Source organism: Boleophthalmus pectinirostris, unplaced genomic scaffold, assembly GCF_026225935.1.
Source record: "Boleophthalmus pectinirostris isolate CB_2022bp ecotype Guang Dong unplaced genomic scaffold, ASM2622593v1 HiC_scaffold_12, whole genome shotgun sequence".
Classification (NCBI taxonomy): domain Eukaryota; kingdom Metazoa; phylum Chordata; class Actinopteri; order Gobiiformes; family Gobiidae; genus Boleophthalmus; species Boleophthalmus pectinirostris.
In genome coordinates, this window is record NW_026571018.1 from 9,665,785 (window position 1) to 9,682,282 (window position 16,498).

General features: G+C 37.8%; 1 protein-coding gene across 1 annotated transcript in view; it reads right to left on the reverse strand.

Annotated features, from left to right (window-relative positions):
* wwc1 (WW and C2 domain containing 1) overlaps positions 1-16,498 on the reverse strand; it is a 95,431-nt gene that overhangs the window by 33,649 nt on the left and 45,284 nt on the right. The window contains exons 6-10 of the mRNA XM_055148409.1: positions 13,447-13,576; positions 7,465-7,611; positions 6,377-6,447; positions 5,169-5,414; positions 487-576 (exon numbers count right to left, since the gene is read on the reverse strand). Of these exons, the coding sequence (XP_055004384.1) occupies positions 487-576; positions 5,169-5,414; positions 6,377-6,447; positions 7,465-7,611; positions 13,447-13,576 (684 nt within the window). The remainder of the gene's footprint in view (positions 1-486; positions 577-5,168; positions 5,415-6,376; positions 6,448-7,464; positions 7,612-13,446; positions 13,577-16,498) is intronic.

The window sequence follows — 16,498 nt, forward strand, 5'->3', positions numbered from 1 at the left end:
TAGGTAATAAATAACGCATTACAGTTTCAAAGTAACTTGCCCAACAGTGCTTACTACAGGGTTCCCACTCTTTTTCACTGACAAAATTTAACCTAAAGTGAATTTTCCATGACTTTACAGCACCTACATGTATAGAATTGATCAGACTTTTAGGACTAAATATGAAATGTTAACTCTTTCCACTCACCTTATGGTTTGGTATTATAGTTTTTAAACATTCAAAATATTGTCAGTGCATTTATTGTCGTCTCTTTTAAACAAAAAAAGGTGCATATGTTTGGAAATCATCATAACAGCCTAATGAGAACTTAATAGAACGCTGTAGTTGTGTGAAAAAGACACTAAAACTCCATGACTTTTCTAAAACTTTCTTTGAATTTACAAACTCCATAACTTTTCCAGGATTTCCATGACTGTGAGAACCCTGTTACTATAAACCAGATCATGTCTGAATAGAAATTGAACTGAATTGTTGGATGGAGTCACCTTTTGAGCTGAGAGTGCAGAGAAGAGGCCAGTCGAACCATCTCCTCCAGCTCGCGGACCAGTTTGTTCCTCTTACAGTGAAGACGCAACCTGCAGGAAGAGAAACAGTTACAATCGTCAATAAATGTAAAGTTTAAGGTGCATTGTGTAACTTTTCTGGTGGAGGGATGTTATCGTTTTGCCTGGAATGTTTCACAGAGTCGCATTAAACATTTCTGTCTTCATAGAGACCAAACCAGACCGAGTAACAGGTTAGATCTATTTTCTAGATATTTTGAGCTATAAAACCACCTGTAACTGAATAAAAGTAAGGTAGAGCTGTTTAAAGTCATACTGTGGAACATTCCAGGCAGAGCAATGACATATCCTGAAACAAGCAGGTGACAGATACAATAAATGTGTACTGGGGCAAGAGAAATTTTGCTTATAGATGGAAAAATTGAGCACAGGACCTTTAAATAAACCAGCAAAATTCAAACTGCGCAAAGCCGCGACTGAGCTTCAAATAAAAAAAACAATAAAAGCCTTTGAAAATTGGGGCAAGAATGCGCTACTACCTCCTCTCGAGTCCATTATGCAGCTGAAAAAGAGCCTGCTGTATTGAATGAGAGTGTTAGTAATACTCTGTGTGAAGTACGCTGGGGCTTTGTGCGAAATCATAGTCCCAGTGTCATGTTTTCAACGTGAACAGCTGCTCCACGCAAACCCAGAGTCTGACGGAGCGGAAGTGAGGATCAGTTTACGCTCAAAATCGGGGAAAAAATGAAGAAAAAGAGAGATTTTACTACAGGTGAGTGGATTTACATGACTTGGAACTGCGATAAAATTAAATAAAACTCGATATAAAATCGCAGAATGGCATTAAACAACTCTATGTTACATTTATTCAATTACAGGTGGTTTTATAGCTCAAAATTACCTAGAAAAACAACATTCTAACTGTGACTGGGGTCGCCTCTCCACAGATCCGACCTGTAACTTGGTCTGGTTTGGTCTCCCACTGTCTCTCTCTTCTCCTGTCTGTCTTTTTCTCTCCTTCTCCTCCTCATCTTCCTGTCGCCCTCCTCCCCACCTGTGTCTCTCTCTCTCCTTCCCATCTCCCTGTATCTCTCTCTATACTTCTCCTTTTTTTCCTCTCTCCTTTCCTTCACTTCTCCCTCTGTCCCTCTCTCTCTACTCTTCTTCCTCTGTCTTTCTCTTGCTCCTTCTCATCTCCCTGTATGTCTCTCTACTCTTCAATCTCTCTAATCTCTATCTCCTCCTCTCCACTCCACTCTCCCGTGCTTCTTCTTTCTTCTCTCTCTCTGCACTTCCCTCTCCACTCTCACCTTCTCTTCTGCCTGCATCTCTTCTCTTTCCTCCCCAACTCTCTCTCTCCCTCCTCCCTTTCTCTCAACTCTCCCTCTCTTCTTTTCTCCTTCCTCTGTTTATCCCTCCTTCTCTTCCTAGGTCTCTCTCCTCTCCTTCTCATCTTCCTGTCTCTCTCCTCCCCACCTCTCTCTCCCTCCGCTCCTGCTCATCTCCCTGTATCCATCTCTCTCCTTCTCTTCTCACTGTCTCGCTCTTTTCCTTTCTTTCTCCCCTGTCTCTCTCCTTCCCACCTACCTGTATCTCTCTCTATACTTCTGCTTTTTTTCTCTCTCCTTTCCTTCGCTTCTCCCTCTGTCTCTCTCTACTTTTCTTCCTCTGTCTTTCTCTCTCCTTCTCATCTCCCTGTATCTTTCTCTCTATACCCTTTAATCTCTCTAATTTCTTTCTCCCTCCTCTTCTCTCCACTCAACTCTCCCCCTCTCCTTCTCATCTTCCTCTCACTCTCTCCTCTCCTTCGCTTCTCCCTCGCTTTCTCTCTCTCCTTCTCATCTCCCTATATCTCTCCTTCGCTTCTTCCTCTCTCTCTCTCCCCTCTCCTTCACTCCTCCCTCTCATTGCGTCTCCCTGCATGTCTCTGCCCTTCCCTCTCTTATCTCCTTCCTTTCTCTCTCTCTCTCTCTGTCTTCTTCCCACCTCTTTCTCGCTCTTTCCTCCCCACCTCTCTCTCCATCCTCTACTTCTCATCTCCTTACATCTCTCTCCGCCCTTCCCTCTCTCTGCTCTCTCTCCACTCTCCCTCTCCTCTGTCTCTCTCGTACTCCCCTTCTTCCTCTCTCTCCTCTCTCCACCAACCTCTCTCTTCCTTTCTCTCCTCCTCACCTCTCTCTCTCCCTCTGTCCCCCCTCTCCTTCTCATCTCCCTGCATCTCTCTCCGCCCTTCCCTCTCTCTAATCTTTCTCCCTCCTCTTGTTCTCTCCACTCGCCCTCTCCTCTGTCTCTCCTCTACTCCTCTTTCTCTCTCCTCTCCTTCTCTTCTTCCTCCCCTCTCTCTCTCTCTCCCTGTCTCGTCTTCCCCCTTTCCCTCCGTTCTAAAACAGAGCGCGCACTTGTTCCGTCCTTACCTGAGCTCACTTTGTCTGCGGCCGTGAAACTCAAACCCTCCGTCCCGTCTCTCCACAAAGACATTTCCTTCAGTGCGTCGGAACAAGTGCAGGATTGTTCTCTCACAAAGACACACAGATGCGTATTCACCGACTCAAAATGTCAAATTAACTGCCCCCGGGTTTGTCACGACTACAACCAAAAGATTTACTCAGTGTTTGGGTGGAAGAAACTAACAATTTTCAGGCTGTAATTTTAAAGAGCTCATATTTCTGATCTGTTATGTTTCCTCGTCACAAACAAACCTGGAGTTGTGTTTTGTTTCATTCACACGTTTAACGCACAAACCCTGCACATTTAGGCCGAGTTCTTCTCTCAAACACAAAACACTCTGTTCCACCTTGTGATGTCACGTGCTCCCCTGTGTTTTTAAACTCCATACACCTTCACTAGAATCATTTGGATAGAATCACTTCAATAAGTAACAATATTAAAGCTCACAACAGTCAATTAACAAGTATTTTTGGGGTCAGTATTTATTGTTGCTACTAGGGATGGGCATGATTAGTCGATTAATCAATAATTGATCATTAAGAATTTCATCGATTACGTTCATTTTAATCAACAAACCGAATGTAGGTTGCTGTGCGTAGTGTGACCAAACAGGGGTCAGTACATGTGTCTCTCTGCACTCAGAAGGAGCGAGACACAAACAGTCGGTCAGTCTGCAACGTGCCGAAGCGCAAATGTGTATTTAACGATGATATGTACAAGAAATTAAACGCTTTCTGTTCCGGTCAGGACAAGTGTGAGTCCATGTACACAGTGTATAAAGCAGAACATATGTTTCGGTGTCCAGTGGGAAAAAACTTTGCCAGGTGAGAGTCGCTCAATGTCGATGACGAGTCCCCACCTCCCTCCCCCCGTACGGTGTCCTGGTTTTGACAAACGCAAATCTGGTCACACTAACCTGTATTCCACTGAGTCATGTCTTTTAATCCGACAGAAATTGACCGCATCAGCGACACAAGAGCTGTATTTTTATCTTCGCTTAATTTATGCAAATTAGCGATGCAGTTTTAAGTTTTGTTTCTGTGAGAGTTGTGCAAAACTGAATTAAACACATTATAATGTCAAACGGATTGATGTGGCTCTAGAGTGGTTACGGTTTATATGTTGTAAAGTTGAATTTATTTATGCAGGTTAGTAGTGCAGGTAGTAATAATAATGATGATCATTTTAAAATAAAAACGTTAATGATTAATCGATAATCGATCATTAATTCTTCCAACGATCGATCAAGAAAATTTCATCAAATGCCCATCCCTAGTTGCTACTTTTTTATTCTAATGGGAAAACTGTACAACAACTCACCCTTACGCAACAGATATCCAACCCAGTGTCCTGTCAATGATCATGTCATCTTTGCACTGTTTTTCTTACGACTTCTTCTTTATAGCTGATATATATTTTTATTACTTTATTTCTATATTTTATTGTTACTTGTACAATTATATAATTATGCCTTATTTGACTAGCCAGGCTGGTGCCATTTAGTCCCTCCCTTTAATTTAATTTCTTTCCAACGACTAGGTCACGAATGGGAATACAATAGACGGTTCGCAAAAACACTGCAAGTGCAAGTTCGGGCACCAGCCAATCAGCGAAGAGCCATATATTCTGTGTTGTCAACAGTTCCTGAGATCGAGGATTTAAAGCCGGAACAAAGAGAATGTTTGGTGAATTTTATCAAGGGGAAAGACGTTATTGCCCTTCTTCCTATGGGAAAAGCTTAATATACCAGTTATCCCCGTTAGCGGCGCATTACATACGTCACGACCAAATAGCAGCAATTGGTTAAATAAAAAAAGTATCCGGCTACCATCAAGCGAACGAATCCTAATGTTGCGAGGTCAGACGGTTTCCACGAACGATCGGTAAAGTTTGTCTAAGTCTAAGTAAGTCTAAGGTTGTGTGGCACCTTTACACCATAACGGTTTATTTAAGTGTGTTTTATTCAGAAGCACGGATCAACAGTGTCATTTGTCGCTGTACGCCGTTGTTATGCAGACTCTCGCAAAACGTTGTGGTCTATTATGCCCACCACTTTTCAAGGTACACTGTGGTAAATTTTGAGTGCACTACTTTTTCACCAATTGGATATTCGGAAATCCCTAAAAATGGTGTGGCCCCTAGATATTGCGTAAGTAATAGTGTAGACATTTGGACACAGCCTAGGTCTTACTGTACTCCCATCAGGTCTGTCTCACCTCTCCGTCAGGGCCTTGCTCTGGCTGTCCCTCGCCGCCTGCAGGTCCCTCTCCAGACATTTCTTCTGCGTCTCCAGTTTCTCTGCGTCATTGGGCTCCAGTCTCGCTCTCGGTCTCACGAACTGGAGCTCCTTCAGCAGTTCTTCTTTCTCGTTGATCAGAATAAGACGATCTCGCTCCGGGTCCAACAGGCCGGGCCACGCCTCACTGTCCAGCTTCGCAATCTGCACTTCGATATTCGCAATCCTACAGAACGATACAGGAGATACTGGTGAAAACTACAGAGATCAGCAGTTTGTGGGGACTTTTTGCTTTCCCCATGTACTTAACAAAAATATTAAAGGTCCTATATTACACAAAAAAGATTCTTATGAGCTTTAAATCATGTTATAATGTTGTTACCTCCTCAAAAACAGACCTGGAGTTTTGTTTTGTTTCATTCATACATTTGAGTAACTCTTTATTATCAGTCTCTTTAGTTTTCAAGTTAACAGCTCCTTTTACCTTTAGTTCAGTAGAAATTGGAATTCCAGATCTGAAATGATCCAAATGATTCTAGTGAAAATGTATGGAGTTTAAAAACAGTGAAGTGGAGCACTTATTATCACAAGATGGAGCAGAGGAATTTCCAAAACTCAGCCTAAATATTTCTGGTTTTCTGAAAAACCAACAATCAAAACTCCAAATATGTTTTCAATGAGGAAGCAACATTAAAAAAAAAAAAAAAGCGTAACTGTAGTGGTAGCAAGTAGTTGTAGTGTTTGTTGTAGTATTAGTAGTAGTAGTAGTAGTAGTAGTAGTAGTAGTAGTAGTAGTAGTAGTAGTAGTAGTAGTAGTAGTAGTAGTAGTAGTTGAAGTTGTACTAGTTGCAGTAACAGTGGCAGTAGCAGTGGTAGTAGTAGTAGTAGTGTTTGTTGTAGTAGTAGAAGTAGTAGTTGTAGTCGTTGTCATAGCTGTAGTAGTAGCAGTTTTGGTAATAGTAGTAGTTGTTGCAGTTGTAGTAGCAGTAGTGGTAGTAGTATTAGTCGTAGTAGTAGTAGTAGTGTTTGTTGAAGTAGTAGTAGTAGTTGTAGTGTTTCCTGTAGTAGTAGTAGTAGTAGTAGTAGTAGTAGTAGTAGTAGTAGTAGTAGTAGTAGTAGTAGTAGTAGTAGTAGTAGTAGTAGTAGTAGTAGTAGTCATAGCAGTAGTAGTAGTACTATTTGTAGTACCTTCTCTTGGCCTCTTCATATTTCAGACTCAGACGAACTTTTTCTGCCAGTTTGTTGTTGCTGGACATGACCTGGACACACACAGAAGATACTTTCAAAAACACTTCTTTTTATGGGAAATATACCGCACAAGGTAAAAAAAAAAAAACTAAAAGGCAGAGTTTGACACGTTTGACAGGTAAATCAAGGCATGTATAAATGAAATACTTATGTCAAAAAATATGTATCAAATCTTCAAAACAATACTGTTATCGCCATATACACCCACACCCTCTCAATGTCTTTTTCTATATGTTCAGTATTTTTTTTTTACATTTTATATACATACAGAAGACATCAAATATATGAAGTAAGAAGTATTGAATTTGTAGCGAAGGGAAAAAAAATGAAAATAAGACTTTTTATATAAATAAATACATACATAAAGTAGCCACCCTTTGCTTTGTCGGAAAAATATTTAGTAGTTATTTTTTTCCTTTTTTTAAACCATAAAAAAAAAGTTTTGTCCTTTTTTAACTTTTTTTTCTCTTATTTTTCAAATTATGCAAGTACGTTTTTTGTTTACTACATAATTCCATTCTTCTTTATATATTTCATATCTTTTGTATGTATCTAAAATGTAGAAAGTGGTAAGAAAAAATGAACATAACACTGTATAAGAGGGTGAGTGGTGCTGTAATTAATAGGGATTTAACAATAATTGAAATACTGTGATACCGTATTGTCAAAAGTTTCTCAATAATATCGTGGACTATCACAATATATCAAATTAAAAGTCTCTGCTCAAATTAAGAGTTATGGTGCAGCAATAGCTAAAAAAAATGACAGAGGGAACTACATAGACCATGATCCTTTGCTCCATTTCAGTGCAGACTACAGCTAATCTTAGTTCTCTGGTTTAAGTCTTGTCAAGGCATTTTAAGAGGAAAAAAAAGTAGCAGTAGTAGTAGTATTCACAGTTTTGTTTTTGCCTCCACAAACTATCACAATAAATATCATAAAAATATCGTACAGAGAGATTTGGTTAAAGTTACATCTCTGGTAATTCACAGTGATTTTCTGGCTAAAACGGTGGAAGCAGCCCTGACCTCGACCGGAGTGTCCGTCTGTGATCCAGCGTCTGAGAAGAGGCGGTTGATGGACATCTCAGAGTTGGAGAGAGAAGGAGAGCTGCCCCAGAGCTCCTGCTGAGAACCAGAGTCCAGTCTGAACCCATCCTTCAGCACGGCCAGTTTCTGAGGAAGAAAAAAACAAATGGATGGATTAAACAATGCCACTGTGGAGATGTCGCCGCTTTGCTTTGAATTTTTTCACAGTATAATATTAAACTTACGTATTTATATGGCGACAAGCACAAGACATTCACCCAGAAATCCATATTCAAGGTTGAGTTTCAGTTCAGTTTTTGTGCTAATTTTAAGCCCTATTAATTAGTTACAATAAGAAAAGTTATGTCATTTTGTCTCTATAACTGTTGAAATCGTGTAGATGGTGACATAGTGGTTGGAAATGGGCCCGGTCAAGCAGAAGTAAACAGCAAGGCCAAAAATTCAAGTTAATGCATCTGATATAAAAATGTATTCAACAGATACATATGTACTCTAGTTTATGAAACTGTTTACCTGCAAATCATGTAAATAAATGGATGTATTTCATCATATCTTGTGTTATTCCATCTTTGAACTGTTGATGAAGGTACATGATTTTTAAAAAAAAAAAAAAACTTAAAATGATAAAAATTTGCTTGGAAGGACTGACATATATTTATATTATAGTTACCTTTCATTTTTGAAGTAATATTAAAGTATTTGGAAGAAAAAAGATGACAAATTATGCAAAATCATGCACCTTCTACTTGCTTGCACAATTTTCCCTCCGTTACCATGACCTTTCTTATTAAAAAATCTCATTACTCAAAAAGTAAGAGGTTTTTCAACCTAATCTTGTACCATATGGTAGAAAACTATATGAAGCAAATATTCAAACCAGTTTGTTAAGGATATGTAAGTGAGAACCGCTAGTTATCACTGTTTGGATTTATTACCCAAAAAGTGCTGCATATTTCATTCCCTCTGTTACAGACATGAGATTTTTAAAATTTTGGCAACAACTTGAAAGAATATCACAGGTTTAACTTTACCCTGTTGGAGTGTTAACTCTTTCCTACATTCTGATACTTTACTTATTTCAATAGTCCCTCTAGTTTCTGAATAAGCGACATTTGAATGTAAAAAATCTGCCCCTGTTTCCCTCTGTTACCACTTGACCGGACCCATATCTCCTTTAATTGCAATTTTCATCACTCTGAAACCTATGCATTGACCTAAGATTTTACTTTTGATTTTAACTTTATTTTTATGACCATTTATGCTTTACTGTAATTTTGCATTCCCCCAATCTTTACAGCTGTCCCATGTTAATTATTAGTACAATAGTTTCATTTGATTCGAGCGATAAGGCATTCAGGTCAAACCGGTGTGAAAGTGAAATCCCCATATCTTATCTAAACAATGTTATTTATGACACGACTGAACTCTGCCTTTATTCACGTGCAGGTATTTTTATTACTCACAAATACCTTGAAAAGCACGCCTTCTTTTATGTTTTTGCAGCTCTACATATTAAAGTTGTCAAAACATATAAAAAAAGCAGACACTAATCAAGACAGAAACTAGTACTGACGCATTTTCCAACAAATTTTTCGCAGGTATTGATACTAAAAAAGTCCCATTCACAGAAAAAAAAATGAACCTTTTCTGAATAGTTTTAGTTTATAGCTTTTTTTATGATTTACTTCTTATTTGTCTGTGCTGCACTTTGGAAATGGTCGTGTTTATTTTAAAATGTGATATATAAATAAAGTGGATTGGATTGGACAGCTTAAATCTTACTGTGTTACATAAAAATAACAAAAATATCCACACTGTTGCAAACAAATTGTACACATGATAAATAGGGATGGAACAAGACACACAACGAGAACGAGACAAGATGAGATTTGGGCATAATTTGTAATAAATAATAACAACGTAGTGCAATCTATTCTACAATTTTGGCTTCACAATTTTTATTTATTTTTACTATAAGGTGCACTGAATTATAAGGCGCAATATCATTAATGGGCCCGGTCAAGCAGAAGTAAAGAGCAAGGCCAAAAGTTCAAGTTAATGCATCTGATATAAAAATGTATTCAACAGATACATATGTACTCTAGTTTATGAAACTGTTTACCTTTTTCTGTACCATTTTTGGTTCTAAAGTTACATATGTTTTAAACAGACCATGTATGAAACATGGAACAAAAATTATTTCCCAAATTTCAAAGACCTGCAAATAAATAAATGGATGTATTTCATCATATCTTGTGTTATTCGATCTTTGAACTGTTGATGAAGGTATATGATTTTTCAAAAAGAAATGTATTTAAAATGATAAAAATTAGCTTGGAAGGACTGACATATTTATAGAAATAGTTTCCTTTCATTCTGAAGTAATATTAAAGTATTCAGAAGAAAAAGGCTGACAAATTATGCAAAATCCTGCACCTTCTACTTGCACAATTTTCCCTCCGTTACTTTTCCCTCCGTTACCATGACCTTTATTAATAAAAAATCTCATTACTCAAAAAGTAAGAGGTTTTTCAACCTAATCTTGTACCATATGGTAGAAAACTATATGAAGCAAATATTCAAACCAGTTTGTTAAGGATATGTAAGTGAGAACCGCTAGTTATCACTGTTTGGATTTATTACCCAAAAAGTGCTGCATATTTCATTCCCTCTGTTACAGACATGAGATTTTTAAAATTTTGGCAACAACTTGAAAGAATATCACAGGTTTAACTTGACCCTGTTGGAGTGTTAACTCTTTCCTACATTCTGATACTTTACTTATTTCAATAGTCCCTCTAGTTTCTGAATAAGAGACATTTGAATATAAAAAATTTGCTTTTTCCCTCCATTATCGCTTGACTGGACCCTAATGTTGAATTATCTCATCTATTTTCATAAATAAGTTGCACCGGATTATAAGGCGCATTAAGCAAAACAAACGGACGACACTTGAGATTGATCCTTAGCCCAGGCCTCCATGATCCATTGGTAGATTGTGGTGTAATTCGCCTGGCGTTGCCTCCCTGTCTTGATGAATGTGGATTATGAATGTGAATGTGGGTGGATAATTTAAGTTTGTTTTTTTATTTCTTATGAGGACGACTCAAATATACATTGAGTAATAAAGTGTTTAATGCAGCTGTGTGCACATTTGTTTACGTTTTACAGAAACCAAACTTAAAACCACATGGCTCATTTGCATAAACTATAAGCGCTAAAAAAACTGCTCGCTTGATCTTACTCCGCAAGGTTCTTGACTACAATAACTATAATGCTCGAGTGATCCATCAACTAGCCTGGCTTCGTAGTTTACCAAAGTCGTACTAAAACATTTTGACAGATTTCAGCGCAGTGTACCACATAAAATCTGTTCGAGGTCTGTAAACACAACCAGGATTAATACATAGGGTGCACAGGATTATAAGGCGCACTGTCGATTTTTGAGAAAAATAAAGGATTTTAAGTGCGCCTTGACCCGTGTATCATTCATTCATTCATTTGTTGTTGTTGTTTTTTTTTCATTATTTGTCTTCAAAACCAAAATGGAAAAACTGATTATGATTCATTTTTTCAGTTTTCCATTTTTGTGTTTAAATAAATAATGGAAAAATGGATCACGGCCATTTCCCGTTTTCGTGACTTAAACTGCGATGCCGGACTGAACCAGGACTAAAACAGGTCTGCGACCAGACCAGGACCAGACCAGAATCAGACCGGGACCAGATTGGGACTGAGACCAGGACTGAGACCGGGATCAGACCGGGACAAGACCGGGACAAGACCAGGACGAGCCCATGATTGAGACCAGGACTGAGACCGGGATCAGACCGGGACAAGACCAGGACCAGCCCATGATTGAGACCAGGACTGAGACCAAGACTGAGACCAGGATTGAGACTGGGACCAGACCAGGACTGAAAATGGTTTAGTCCTGGTATAGTCCTGGTTCAGTCCGTATGTGGCGCAAAAGTCCAACATCACAGTTTAAGTCACGGAAACTGGAAACGGCCGTTATCCATTGTTTTTCAATTATTCATTTAAACACAAAATAAAAAACTGAAAAAACAAATCGTTATCGTTTTTTTTCATTTTGGTAATAATGAAGAAAATAGTTGTTTTTTGTTTTCTTATTTTTGGTTTTATACTGAAAAACAAATGAACGAATGATACACGGATTCGCCTTATAGTCAGAAAAATACGGTCATACTTTAGTGATCGTTGTATTCTGCTTTTTTGGACTACAGCTTCTCAAATTGTACCATCTCTTAACTTTTTTTTTGTCCAAGCCAAAGGTAAATTCAGGTGGAAAAACTCTCACAAGATAATTTTTCTGATGTGTGCACGATCTTGTGGTAGTTTTGTCTCACTGGATCTTGCGACACGAGATCTAGTCCTATCCCTAACGATAAATATAAAGTCCCAAAATATGTTAATCCAGCTTTCATGTTTTGAACAATAAGCAAATAGAGTAATTATCGTGACAGGCCTGGTCATTATTTCTGTAATGTGAACTGTACAGAGACACAAGTGAATTTTGTGATTTCACCCCTTTGCATCAGACGTTTGAAACATTCATGAGGCAGCCTTTATTATTCTGTGCCTCTCACCTGCAGCGGATGAACAAACTCCAACTCCCATCATGCAACATTAATGCCCCACTGCGGCAGATACACAACACTCCAACAAGTACAAGATTATAAAAAAACGTAACGATGAATATTTAGAGAGTGATTTGAGAAAGTTTTCGTTTATTAAGGTGTAGCCGCCAATTAAAAAAGCAAAACTCATTGATTTAATTATGTATTATGCAAGCTTAAGACCTAGAATATTCCACAGTATTGCATTAAACTTATCTGTCTCCATGGAGATAAGCATGCGGCGCCAACAGGCCAAGTTACAAGTAAGATCTGTGAAGAAATGAGCCCACTCGAATGTATAAATGCACGCTTTTCAAGGTAGATTCCAGCGATAAAAACATCGGCAATTAAATAAATGCAAGATAAACAGGCCTAATGCCATACTGCGGAATATTTCAAGTCAAGCAGTAACATTTTCTTGAAGATAAGGAGGTAACATAGTGCAACTTTAAACAAAATGCAACATTTCCGAACTGTTTCCTCAAGGGGATTTTCATTTTGTTAGAAGAAATAGTTATTTAAAAAAAAAAGAATCAATGTTTTACAGTATGGCATTAAACTTATTTATGTTACTAATTGATGAAAAACAAGTGACTCCAGAAAATGTGCCGTTTAAATCATTTTGTGTTTTTTTTTGTTTTTTTTTGAGTTTTCAGCCAATCTTAAAACTTATTTAAAGCGTGTTTGCAAATTTGTGCACTGTGTCTCCATGGTAACTGGTGAACCTTCCGCCAATACACATGCATGTAGAACCCCCCAATGTGACGTCACTGCCAAATATCCAAATAGTGGACCCCAGTGCCATAAAAGTTACGTAGTGCAACTTTAGCTTACAATATGAGAGAGAGACAAACGAAGTAGGGACATGACTGAAATATTGTGATATTTATATCAAAAGTCTCACAATAATATCGGAGACAATCACAAAAATCTAATTACAAGTATCTTTGCTTAAATGAATAGTTATGGTGATTTTTATGTCTTTCTTATTCAGTAATTCTATTCAATTTTGTAAATGAATTGTGACACACAAATAAACTTGTCTTGCCATGGTGCAGCTATAGCTAAAAAACAGAGGGAACTACATAGACCATGATCCTTTGGTGTTGTCAGTGCAGACTACATGAAGAAATAACTGTTATTAAGCACTTTTAAATCTTAATTCTTCATATTATAAAAGTACCAAAGGCTTTTACAAGTAGCACAATTTTCTAAGCCTCCGCAAAATATCAAAACGTGAGATGCATATCGTGAAAATACGGTATCGAGGGATTTTGTCACATCCCTAAGACAAAGCTAGAAGTATGAAAGTTTGCATTACCTGCATGAGCTCCTGTTTCTCCTTCTCTCCGGAGTTGATGGCGTCTCGGATGGAGCGGACTTCACTCAGAATGGCCTGAGCCTCGTTCAGCTTGTATCCATAAGAACTACTCGACACTTTCTGGTCAATTCTGAAACACAGTAAAAAAAGAAAGAGAGGGGTGAATAACACGTAAATGGACTTATATTATCGTATTTTTCAGAAAGGTCGCACTTTTTTCATGGTTTGGGTGGTCCTGCGACTTATACTCAGGTGTGACTTGTATATTAAAATTTTCACATTGACAGCCATGAGAGGGCGCTCTAGTCTTGTGTGTCAGTATCTGTTGCTCCTGTTCCTCCTGTACCACTGTCACTTGGCTCTACTGCGCATGTCTCCTGCAGAAAGAGCATCTGTCCTGTCTGCATCATGTCAGTTGATCGCACCATTACTTCTGCACCACTGAAAATTTAAAATTTAAACAAACTTATAAAGACGACTGAGAAAACTGAACACAAATGCCCCCAAAAGGAAAATAATATTTTGCAGATTACAAACTGCAAGTAGTGAAATATGCAGCTGAAAATGGTAATCGAGCAGCAGAAAGAAAGTTTGGAGTGAGCGAGAAACTTGTGACACCAAGAGGATGCACCATGAAACTTTCCTGGAAGTCACTGGATGGATCAACAAAGCCTGGACTTTAGTGACACCAAAACCATCCTGTCAGGATTCAGAAATTCTGGAATAATTCTAACTGGAACTGATGCTGAGTCTGACGACAGCTACACAGAAGAGGAAGCGGCGCTCTGTTTACCTCCGGAGGTTGCAGAGTTGTTCAGAAGTGACACAGAGGATAAAGAAATCAATAGATTTATTGATTTGGAGTGAGATGGAGAGTTTGGTAAACTTGTTCTGTTGTTTATGTTATAATTATCTGAAGAACTGTTCATATGTGACGTTAACAGTCTGTTGTTCCCTGTTCTGTTGTTTTTACTAGAACTTGCCTTTCAAGATGAAATGTTGGTTCCTGGTTCCTGATTTTATAAAATAAATTTCCTGCAAAGTGTGACTTATAGTTCGGTGCGATTTATATACATTTTTTTTTCTTCATTACACATTTTTTGCTGGTGCGACTTATACTCCAGAGCAACTTATAGTCTGAAAAATATGGTACACTGTTCTCTACTCTAGGTTATAATATTGTTTCCTCATCACAAACATATCCGGTGTTGTGTTTTGTTTCATTCACACATTAGCAATCTACTGAACTAAAGGTAAAAAGTTGCTGTGAACTTGAAAACTATCACAACATGACATCACAAGGTGGAACAGAGCATTTTAAGCTTTGGAAATATAAATAGACTAATAATAAAAGATTACTCAAACATGTGAATGAAACAAAACACAACTCCACGTCTGTTTTTGATGAAGTAACAACATTATAACCTGTCTAAAAGCTCACAAGAGTCAATTTTGCAAAATATAGGACTTATAACAATATACATTTTAGCTGTGCCTATTTGTATTAAACCTTTTTGGCCAATAGAATGCTGTGATGTCCATTTTTTAACCACAAGAGGCTCCAGCGCTCAGTCTATCACACTGTCATCGTACAGTCATGCTTCTCTGTGTAAACCGGTAACGCGGCATTCCACCGGCCGGGGCACAGGACGAGGGGGCGGGGCTCGAGTGAAGGGGCGGAGTCAAAACTAAACTCAAAACAACATGGAATGAGGAACAGGCTTCGGCTTCACGTGAGGTCATGATAATCCGAAATGACAATACTGTAGCTGAAAATGGAGGTGGAAGTAGTGAGGAATCCGGTAGTAAATGTTTAAAGTCTAGTTAATAGGTGACAGCTTTTTGGCAAGTTTGATCATGTAAAAGTTACCATCCGATTGAATGTTAATTTAATGTTATAATGTTGTTTCCACAAACATCACAAACGTCACAAACAGACCTGGAGTTGTGTTTTTGTTTCATTCACACATGTTTAACACACAAACCCTGCAGATTATTTGCCAAATGATTACTGATTTATACATATTGTGCTGAGTGGCTCAAATTTGATGAAGTACCAGTGTAGATGTATAATTTGGATGCCTAACTTAGTGCACTAATAAATGAATAAAGGTTTATGTTCCAAATCCAAGTCCTCAATTTCTTGTGACCGCTAAATAAGTAGCTCTTTGAATCTGTGTATCATTCATTCATTCCTTTTTCAAAATAAAACCAAAAATAAGAAAACGGAAAAAAAAAAAAATTCTACATTATTTGTCTCCAAAAGCAAAACGGATAATGATTCGTTTGTTCAGTTTTCGATTTTGTGTTTAAATGTATAATGGAAAAAACTGATAATGATCGTTTCCAGTTTCAGTGACTTAAACTGCGATGCCGGACTGAACTAGGCCTAAACCAGGAATAAAACAGGTCTAAACCAGCTCTAAACCAGTCTCAGTCCCGATTTTAGGTCTGGTCTGGTCCTGCAGTTTAAGTCACGGAAATGGGAAACGACCGTTATTCGTTTTTTCCATTATTGATCTAAACACAAAATCGAAAAATGAAAAAACTCGTTACCCGTTTTTTCATTTAGGTTTTGGAATGGTTTTCTTATTTTTGGTTTTATTTTGAAAACAAATGAATGCATGATACAAGGATTTCTTTGGCATTTTCTTTTTGTAAAGGTAACTCACCGAAAAAAAAGGTTGGAGACCCCTGGACGAAAACACACTGTTCCAACTTGTGATACTCCATTGTGTTTTTAAACTCCACACACCATCACTAGAATAATTTGGATGATTTCAGGTACAAAGTAGTTGTTAACTTGAAAACTACCACTTCATGACATCACAAGGTGGAACAGAGCATTTTGAGCTTTGGAGATGTAAACAGACTAATAATAAAGAGTTACTCAAACATGTGTGAATGAAACAAAACACAACTCCAGGTCTGTTTTTGATGAGGGAACAGCATTCTATCAGGGCTTACGTTTTAGTTTTTTTTTAGATTTTTGTGTAATATAATCAGCGTAAATAAACTAAACTAATAATATTGTGCATGTTTTTTTAAAGTT